The sequence below is a fragment of the Trachinotus anak genome, unplaced genomic scaffold (assembly GCF_046630095.1).
Source record: "Trachinotus anak isolate AG129_WGS33_773 ecotype Australia unplaced genomic scaffold, CSIRO_AGI_Tana_v1 ptg000032l, whole genome shotgun sequence".
NCBI classification, from domain to species: Eukaryota; Metazoa; Chordata; class Actinopteri; order Carangiformes; family Carangidae; genus Trachinotus; species Trachinotus anak.
The window spans coordinates 5,639,596-5,649,826 of record NW_027273883.1 but is presented as its reverse complement, the minus strand read 5'-3'; the positions used below and the strand labels follow the sequence as shown (position 1 = coordinate 5,649,826).

The 10,231-nt window shown below is 38.7% G+C and overlaps 1 protein-coding gene across 2 annotated transcripts; it reads right to left on the bottom strand.

Moving 5' to 3' along the window:
* Positions 1–238: 238 nt before the first annotated feature.
* On the bottom strand, positions 239–9,633 carry LOC139613742 (homeodomain-interacting protein kinase 2-like). Of its 2 annotated transcripts, XR_011686818.1 has the most exons (21): positions 9,477–9,631; positions 8,256–8,501; positions 7,974–8,165; positions 7,095–7,276; positions 6,864–6,987; positions 5,971–6,087; positions 5,790–5,858; positions 5,504–5,691; positions 5,003–5,416; positions 4,826–4,896; positions 3,756–3,993; positions 3,602–3,672; positions 2,787–2,895; positions 2,632–2,699; positions 2,084–2,177; positions 1,922–1,992; positions 1,711–1,774; positions 1,532–1,623; positions 1,322–1,413; positions 1,143–1,216; positions 239–776 (listed from the first exon to the last, which is right to left on the bottom strand). XR_011686818.1 is itself a non-coding variant. In XM_071470588.1 (19 exons), exons 1-19 carry the CDS (start codon positions 9,477–9,479, stop codon positions 724–726), a joined length of 2,466 nt encoding a protein of 821 aa, XP_071326689.1. In that variant the 5' UTR covers positions 9,480–9,633; the 3' UTR covers positions 239–723. The 2 variants fall into 2 exon arrangements, 1 of the variants encoding a protein (XP_071326689.1); XM_071470588.1 differs by lacking the exons at positions 1,143–1,216; positions 1,322–1,413 and having other exon boundaries at positions 9,477–9,633.
* Between the last annotated feature and the right edge of the window lie 598 nt (positions 9,634–10,231).

Genomic DNA, 10,231 nt, shown 5'->3' with positions numbered 1-10,231 from the left:
GTGTAATTTATTTGAATTGTATGTATACAATGGAAAATGTAAACCCGACAGTATTGTGAGACGTAATGTGGGAAGAGACACTAAAATAAATGAAATTACACACATTATATCAAATTTTTAAATTCATTTATTTGAATTTGTATAAAATTATATATCTAAAATATATACATATATTAAAATATATAAATATATATAATTTAATATTTATAAAAAAATTAAATAAAATACAGTTTACAATAATATGTCAAGCGTAAGAAGCATTGATAAACACAGGTTGGATTAAATTATGTTAAAAAAATACCCAGGTTGGAAAATATTCATTATTTTATATATTAAATTATATGTAATATTCATAAATTATTTTTAATCTAAAGCCCAAGTGATGATGACACCTCCCTCAAGCGGGCAAGGAACAACTCCCAAACAAACCCTTTAACGGGAAAGACTGGAAGAAACCTTGGGAAGGACTGCACGAGAGGGAACTCCCTTCCAGAGTTAGTTTAGTGTCTTGGGCAGCATTATAAAACATCCTGAACAATGCTGTAAATTAAATGTCAAAAAAATATATAAAAGCTATTTTCAGAGGATCAATATTTACAGGAGGGAAGTCAGGTGCTCTTTAAGAGTAACTCTCCCAGTATCTCCTCCTCTCCTCTGGGTTGTACATGAAACCTACTCAGGGGCGAGTGTTTTAACCTTATTCCACCTGTGCAGACCTTATTCTTACCACCTGATGTCCTCTTGGTCCGTGGCATTGGATTCTTCCTCATTGGATCCTTTAATTTTAAAGAGTGGCTGAGGTTACTACCCATGGCCTTGTGTCAAAAAGAGCAGTTCCCAAAAAGACATGACACATGATGCACGTTTAGGGAGATCTTCTTCTTTAGCATTGCACTTTTTAGTCAACATGACGGCAGTCTGAGCCAACAAACAACATTTCTGACATTCGTAAGCAAAAGCTTTTATGTTATTCTTGCCGTGTTGCTAACCATTTCCTGTATTTTAAGCCACAACTCACTCCATTTAGCTACATGATGAGATCATACAAGAGGAATAGTAGCAGCCTGTAGTGTATGGTGCAGGTCTTTATCAGGACTGAAGGAAGCTGAAAACTGAGACTGAGTTTCCGTAGGTGAGCCCACCTGTATGTGTTTGATCAGCCTCTTCCAGGCTCATCGAAATCCCCCTCCTCTGTTTGGAGCTGCAGTCTGCATTTCTGCACAGATAAAAAACTTGTCTGAATCTCTTGAATACCGAAGACTAATGTTACATCTCCAAAACAAGGACATGATGCAACTGTGGCCATTCTTGCAGTCTTTACCTTCGACCTCTCCTTCCCTCAGACACTTGGCCTGGGCCGCAGTCGATGGTGCCACCTCAGAGTCGCTGACCGTTTTTGCATCTGGTGGACTTCTGTGCTCACAGATGGAGAGACAGAGCTGCTGAGCCTCATACACATTTCATTTTTTTTTTGGCAAACTGGAAAAAATAAATTGATCTCATCTGTGAGTGTTGGCATGTGAGCGCCTACCCCTGCGTGTCCTCAGCCCATCCATACTTTTCCTCCTCTTTCTTTTTCCTTTTTTTCTTGTTTTCATATTTGGAGACGAGCAGCCTTGGGTTCTGCATAGATCAAATGTTGTTTAAATCTCTTGAATCCTACATTAGCAATAGAATCTAATAAAAACAGGGATGTGACATAACACATACTTGGTGCTGATCTCTGATTCGCTGGCCCTGCTGGATGAAGCCTGTTTAGAGCTGCAGAGCGTCTCTGTGGTAATGAAGAAAACAATGAAGTTCACATGTTCGCTAAGCATCGCACAGCACAAGGCAGGTTCATAAACTTTTACCAAACTACAACATTCACAGTTTGCACAGGACACAGGACCCAGTGAAGAGGAGTCAAAGATGTTCTTACCTGTCTGTTTCTCCACCTCATCCAGACTCATCTTCTTATTCTTCCTCTCTGGTGAGCCGGTGTCTTGACGTCTGCATAAACCAAACCAACTGCTGTTTGAATCTCTTGAACTTTAACAGTTAAATTTCATCAGTACGGGGAAGTTAAGTATATAATACAAACCTAATCCCAGTGTATGAGGCTATAAATGTGGCCCAGGTCCTTTTCCTCTGAGGCTTAGCGTTTGCCATACTGGTTGTAGAGTTTTGAAGCAACTCTAAAAGGCAAAAGGAAAAACATGATGTTATAAAACTGAAAAAGGTAAGAGGAATGATTCTGTTCACAAAATAAATACTGATGAAATATCTTCTCATGTGGGTTAGATTCTGAGTTTCACCGTCCTGCTATTTCAGCTTTATAACAGGAAGTTCTAACTGTGACAATTCACTCCCTCTTAATTTCAGATTAGACTTAAAGATATCGTCCACTGAAATGATTCAAAGTAAACTGCAGTGTCTTGTATCAGATTTATGTAGATTCAAATATAACTTAGTTTAACATAGAGGGGGACTTACAGTATGTGTGGGGAAAAAAGAGAAGTTCACATGTTCACTAACCTTTGTCAAGCATCGCACAGCACAAGGCAGGTTCACAAAGTTTTACCAAACTACGACATTCACAGTTTGCACAGGACACAAGACCCAGTGAAGAGGAGTCAAAGATGTTCTTACCTGTCTGTGTTTCCACCTCATCCAGACTCATCTTCTTCTTTCTCTCTGGTGAGCTGGTGTCTTGACGTCTGCATAAACCAAACCAACTGCTGTTTGAATCTCTTGAACTTTAACAGTAAAATGTATTCAGTACAGTCAAGTTAAATAATAGATACCTAATCCCGATGTATGAAGCTATAAATGTGGCCCAGGTCCTTTTCCTATGTGGTTTAGATTTGTCTGTGCTGGATGAAGCTTCAGTTGGAGCCTCGTTCTGAAGCAAATCTATACACAAATGAGAAAACCATGATGTTATAATTCTGACAAAGTTAAATGATACTGATTACATATATCTCCTCATATAGGTTAGATTCATCATCCTGCTTTGTTAGCGTTATAATAGGAGGTCATCACACTGACAACAGTTCTAAATATTACCTCTTTCAGATCAGACTTAATGATATCATCCACTGAACTGATTTAAATAAGCTCCAGGCTCTGGCAACATTCAAGCATTAATCTGTTTAAACATAGACTAATTATAGCTTGTATTGAATTATAACTGTTTATGGTGTAAGATGGAAGTTTTCCACAGACTTTTGCAGATGTTTCTATAATGTATGACTATATTCATATGTGCAGGCAGCCTAAACATACAGAAATGGCAACATAATATACGTGATCAGAAAGTTAAATTAGCTAGTTCACACATGATTGCATAGATTACTGTCCCCTTTTTAATTAAATAGACCATTGTTGGTCTTGTAATTTCAGTCACTAATAGTTTCTTCCATTTCATTTGCAGGATGCAGAAGGTGAAGTGTTTTTATTACGGTTGATTGAGTTGAGTTATAGCCAAAGCAGAATTGGTGCAACGACTGAACACATAGTGATTTTACTGTGAAACTAACTAGTTACAAAATAACAATTAGAGTTGACTTGTGTGTATTAGCATAATGGTCCCAAAGTGTGTTGTTATAGGTGAACCAACCTTTGCATGTCTGCACACAACCTGGATTCATCTTCCTCCTCTTCCTCTCTGGCAATGCACTGTCTGGACTTCTGCATAAACCAAATGTTATTTGAATCTCTTGAATCTAAAAAGTAAAATTTAGTCAGCAGAGAGAAGTAACATAAAAACCTACCTGTCTCCGCTGTGTGCAGCTACAAAAGTGGCCCACATCCTTTTCCTTGTTGGTTTAAATGCAGCTGTGTTGGATGGGCCTTCAGATGAAGCCTGTCTGGAGACTTGATGCAGGCTCATTCTCCTCCTAATCCTCTTCCGCTTTATAAAAGTAACCATTGTCCTTTTCCTCTGAGGCTGAGCTTTGGCCGTCCTCGATGCACCCTTGGATGAATACTCTTTGGGGTTTTGACATAGTTCTAAAAAAAGAAAAAAGAAAAACATGATGATATTTTACATATAAAGTTACGGAAATGTCCTATTTCCAAATTTGTCTATTTCAAAGGTAATTTCAAAAAACTGCAAGTCAGCAACAACTACAATAATGGCAAAGCCTAAATGTCTCCACAGGTCCACTTGAAATTTAAGAACCTAGTCCTGAGGCAGGACCTGAGCCAGATCAGATCCAAATTATATTCAATCTAATCAGGTCAGAAAGGTAGGTCTTGTCTTACTGCCACTTACTGCCCTTACTGCCTACTGTCTCTGATAACATACTACATCATGATCACCAGAAAATATTTCATACATTTTAAAAAAATCAGCAGCCGAAAGTAAAGGGGTTATGCTATTAAATGACAATTTTTAGCATTTTGATTCCACAATATTAAATTGATTGGAAAATTATTATCTTCTATCCGTGAACTTCCAATTATTTCTGATTTCTAATGAGTCTTCAAACATTTTTTAAACATAGTTTCTAAGACTTTATGTTTATTCTTTACATTTTTATTGCTGCTCTTTTTGATTGCAACCGATTGTTAATTGATAATGTACCGGTACATGTTGCTGTGTTAGTGTCCTCAACTACATCTTGGATTGTATCTAATTATCCCGTGGAAGTTTTGCATGGGTCCCCTTAGGATCAGATCTGTATTTTTTTAAATAAACTTATGCACGTCAGGTTCTGGTAGGTTTTCAGAAGATCTGTTTCAGATTGGGTCCAACATTCTGTCTGCTTTATTAGAAATCTGACCCAAAGACATTTTCTGGTTACTAAGGTCAGTTTATAACAAGAGTGTGTGAACCTACCTGTGTGTGTCTCAGGGAAATCCGTGTTCCTCTTCATCCTCTTATTTTCTGGCAGGACGCTTTCTGGGCTTCTGCAGAGACCAAGTACTGTGTGAATCTCTTCAATTTTAGTAGTAAAGTATCTTGTCATATATAAGTATAATTAAATTAAGTACAGCAGAGTTGAAAGAGACGTACCTTTCACTACTTTGTGGGACTTCAAAAGCGTCCCTCTTCATTTTCCTCACAGGTTTAATGTTGCCTGTGCAGGATGGAGCAAATTCACAGGCGATGGGCAACTGTAGCTCTGGCGACGTCCTTTCATTGTGAGTGGAGAAGCTGGGTTGCAGGGGTTGTTGTAGACTCTGTTCCTCATGGATGGAGAGGTAGCTGGTGATGGCTGATGTGATCCCCAGTATGAGGGGATGTTCTTGATGGCTGTGCCAAGCAGGAACGACCTGGTGGGAGACGTTGTGCTGGTCCAGGCTGGCGGTGCTGGTGGAGGCCTGCGGGCTCAGCCACGGCTGCTGGACTGACTGAACCTCGGAGTTCCTACTGGTGCTCGGACTCTGATCCCGACAGACTTCCATCACTTCACAGCATGATTTCACGCTGGAAGACAATTAATCACTGAATTAAGGAACTACATTCATCAACATCCTCAGATATTCCACATACAGCATCTTCATTTAGACTTACTAGAAGCTGTAGGGGTAGCTCTCTGCAAGGTCGCTCATGCTGATGAATGGATCCTCAATAAGCTGGCTGGGTGTTATCCGTTCGTTAAGGTCCAGATGAAGCATCTTCTTCAGCAAATTCACAAAGTTCTTCCGGTCCGTGGTTTCTGCCGTGGTGTCCTCATCTGCTAGATGACAGGGTGGTCTGATCTGAATCAGAACAAAACCACAAAGGTCAGAAAAAAAGCGACTGGCTCGTGGCAATGTCTCTGTCAAATGTTCTTCTGTTTTTGAAGTAAAATTCCTACATTCTCCAGGTCATCCAGTGAGTTGAAATAGCTCTCAGTCCAGGTGGTTTGTCCATATTCAATTGGGGTCTAAAGAGAAGTAATCATTGATTTAGATTATCTGCCCCAAACACAAGAAGGAAAGACAGAGACAGACTAATGGAGGGACAGAGATAAAAAGAAAATCACTGAGTGTTTGTACCTTTAATCTCCATCGACGTCCGCGGCATCTGTTTCTCTGGAAAAACCACCAGGTTTTGACTCCATCGTTGAGAAGTTGTTGTGGCAGCTGACCTTGAGTCTGCACAATGTGTCGTAGCTGTAGGCGCAACAGATTCAAGGTCAAGGTCATACAAGGCCAGTTACACTTTGTACATGTCAAAGATATTAAGAATTTCTTGCATTGCTTGAGAAAATCAGCTTTTAAGTGAAATACTGCAATTCTGACAAATACACTTAATCACCTTCTTGCACAGAGTTAGATGAGAATTGACACCACTACATTTTCTGTGAGTTAAGTATAAGAGCTGGAGAACGGCGGCAGTTAACTTAGCTTAGCATAAAGACGTTAGCATAAGGAAGTTAGAGAAAACAACCGGCCTATTATCTCTTACCAAGATATAGTTACACCACTGAAATCGCAAATTTCAGTTAGGTTAGCTGTTTCCCACTGCTTTCAGTTTTTACACTAAGCTAAGCTAATTGCTAATTTTAAGATACAGAATCTTCACATTAAGCGAATAAGCATATTTTGCCAAACACTGAAGAAGTACATAAAGATATTGTTTATAAGAAAAATTAATTAAAATTTTGAGCATTTTTAAAATTAATTATTTTTTCGATATTTTATTTGTTTATTTGATAGAGACAGTAAAGATTGCTGGACTAGAATCAAACCCAGGCTGCTGTAGTTAGGACTCAGCCTTGCTATGTGGTAAGCGCTCTACCAGGTGAGCTACCAGGTGAGATACCAGGGCACCTGTTGGGATGTTTTATCATAAATGTTAGCATCTACCAGTATGAGGTTATTCTGCTTGTTACTAACCTTTTCCAACCCACAAAATATTTTTAATATATTTTAATTATAACACTTACCATGTCGTATTCGCAACTTCCAGGGTACAGTACGTGACCCAGGTAGAGCTCTGCAGCAACGCAGCCCAGAGACCACATGTCTATGGCTTCTGTGAAGGGAAGTCCAAGGATGACCTCTGGAGACCTTAAAAGAGGACGTGAATTATCATTAGATTTTTTCAAAAAAATATTTTCCTGCTTTGGCTCTAAAACCTTTAAACCAGAACTCATGTCATGTTGTCAGTTACTTACCTGTAGTAGCGTGGCTGTAGGTATGAGCCGGTAGTTGTCTGTGAGACATAACGGGCCCAGCCAAAGTCAATCAGTTTAATCTTGAGTGGTTGGTTTACATGATCCACCAACATGACGTTGTCTAACTTGAGATCCGCATGTACAATTCTGAGGCTGCTCAGGAGTTGCAGTGCAATGCCCATCTGTAGTCATAAATAAATCATACTAGACCGTCAGCCGCTGTACATCAAATCAGTTGATACATCTGAATAGTTTCATGTGAGCCTTTGTCCAGGTTTCGAAGACATTTGAGGCTGAGTGAGCCCTAAGATCTGAGCTCAGTGTTATCTCAGGGCCAATCTGGTACTTACAGTCAGTAGATAAGAAATAGAAAAAACTTACAATTTAATGCAACAGAATACAGTGCAGTACAATAGTAAGGATTGCTGTTAACCCACTACACAATGTAATAGTAACTCCTGCACACTTCAGACCCTTATAAGACTGCAGTGAGTACGTCACCAAGCTGGGTTTGATTGGGTTTCATTTTCTTTCATAGGGATCTTGTTTTAAAACCAATCACCTGGTTACTTTAAAAAGAAATTAAAAAGAATTTTCAACCAGTACTTGGAGCTTTTGTTAGCTTGAGCATTAGCTAGCTACAGCTGATAAAATCTGAAAGTGACAGTTGTTATTTTAGCTGACAAAATACACAGTCACTGGCTATAAAAGAAAAGCCTCTATCTGAAATCATGGGCCCATTGCTTTTGAGCGGTATATCTTATTGAAAACTGCATATGTGCTGTGCGCAACTTTAAAGGTTGACAGGTGTAGTATGAGTGACATTATCAGTTCCTGCACGCCTTTTACATTAGCTCAGGTGTAAAAAGTTGCACATACCTGATGCAGGATGGGGCGGATTTCCTTCACAGAGAGCAAATTTGAAGGTTTCTCCTCCAGGAAATCACTCAGACTTTTGTCCAGCATTTCAAACTCGAGACAAAGGTTCTGTCCGTCGAAAAAAGTATCGTTGTATCTGACAAAGTTGAATCTATCTGAGTCAAAAGCCCTCAGTTCTTGAAGGATGTCCAGCTGAGGAACATATGAGATGTTTGATTTGAGGTGAACACTACTTTTGAAGCTTCGTGCAAATTAAACTCATACACATCACTGCTAATCTACCTCGCACTGCGCCGCAGCTGTGAAGTTGGTGTCCTTGATGACCTTCACAGCCACCGTTTCCTTGGTGGCTGTCTTCAAACACTTGGCCACTTTTCCAAACACGCCCTCTCCCACAAAAGACTGCACCAAGTAGTCGGAGGAAGGGGAGGAGAGGACGCCTAGGATGGCCTGGGACTCATCACCTGAGGAAGAGGAGCTGCTCTCCTCAGATGAAGGAAACTGATCTTGATCCCGATAAATTGGATCCTGCAGGAGAGCAGGAGGGGAGAAACAACATTAAGTCACGGTTTGTCTCATGAAATGGGACAACAGCAAATGTACACATCCTTACAGCCAAGGGTTTACATGAAAGGATGTGATTTGTCTTTTTAGTGAAAAATGAATCAAATAATACATTTCAGCGGCATAAAATACAGAAGTACTGCACTTAAGTACAACTGTACCTGAGTATTTCTATTTTCTGCTACTTTGGTGTTCTACTCCACCACAATTCAAAGGCATGTATTGTATCTTTTACTCCACTATATTTACTTTGCAGATTCAGATTTATGATACAAAAAGTATTCAACAAATACATTATGATGTGTATTGTTATAGTTTAAGATACTGTGAAGCTCCAGGTAGAACTCCACAAGCTAGCGGTGTTTAGCTCCATGTACGCCAGTTGCAACATTAAAGACATTCAATTATTCAATATTTAATTTATATTATTCCAAAATGCACTAATTTACTACTACTACGACTACAGCCTTAAACATATGTTGATGCTAATACTTTTGTACTTTAGTTTTTTACTATCAACCCAGTAAAAGATCTTCTACCACTGTTGAATTTTAGGTATGGATGTTTTTGTTATTTTACTGATTGGTGATTGAAATTTTCACATGAACACATTTTCAGAACAGAGCACCAATAAAATCCCTGATTTCAGACTGAGACACCTCATTTTCCTCCTTGTTTCATCTGGATCTCATCCCTTTCTATTAAGCAACTATTCAAACGCCATTGTATTTGTTTTTTTTTAGATGACTATACATAAATACTGTAAAATTAAATGATTAAACTTTGATTATCATGTAGACTATCTAAAAAAATACATCTGATTATTAGTAAATATTAGCTGATTATTGTGATTAAAGTATATTATTTTACACTGCAACCAGTTCAGCATCTGTGTGTTTGACTGATTTGCACTGAAACAAACCAATTTAACCAACTTACCATGATGTCACTTGATAGTCGTGATGTTTTTTATGCTCTAAAAAGATCTTCTTTAAGTTGAAATGTTGAATTTGTTTCTCTTGCTGGTTGTTCACGCGATGTGAAGTGAGTTGAAATGAACTGTAATGTATTTTCCACTCTGCAGTTCCACTTGATTCTGAATTCTATTATGATGTGGCACTCCAGCATCCTCTCCATTGTACTGTAGAATCCTTCTTTAGAATTAAAGAATAATAATAAAAATAGATTTTTGAAATGATGCTGTTTGCAAAATGACCACTGGCTGCAGCAACCTGTTCGTGGTTTCCTTATGTCCAGCAGGAAGTGAACCACCAGCTTAAAATCCACATCTACAGCACAAAGAACACAAGGCCTTTTCGCCTTATTTTATTTACATACATATATACACATATATATAGTTTATCATCAAACGCACTTTACTGCAAAGTATTCACTTCAAAGTCATAAAAAAACATCATAAAATATATGCAGCAGAATCAATTAATCTTCACGTGAATGGGAAACTGGTCTCAGACTTGTGGATGTTGCTTTACATTTGAGTCAGACCCATGTGTTTTCTGTTCAGTGGAAAATCAGCCGTAACTGTCAGTGCATTTGTCAGTGCTCATACACCAAGTGCAGTTCTGACATTTATACTGGGAAGTCATTAGCATTGAGAATGCCATTTTACACGCCACTGATATTATCCTGGGACATGTGGATGATGATGACATTATTATTATCAGCTACAATAC

Coding starts and splice junctions, on each gene's coding strand:
- LOC139613742 (XM_071470588.1), bottom strand. Junction 7,277..7,973: donor TCCGCCCCATCCTGCATCAG/GTATGTGCAACT, acceptor TTATGACTACAG/ATGGGCATTGCACTGCAACT. Junction 5,692..5,789: donor CACTGGATGACCTGGAGAAT/GTAGGAATTTTA, acceptor GTTCTGATTCAG/ATCAGACCACCCTGTCATCT.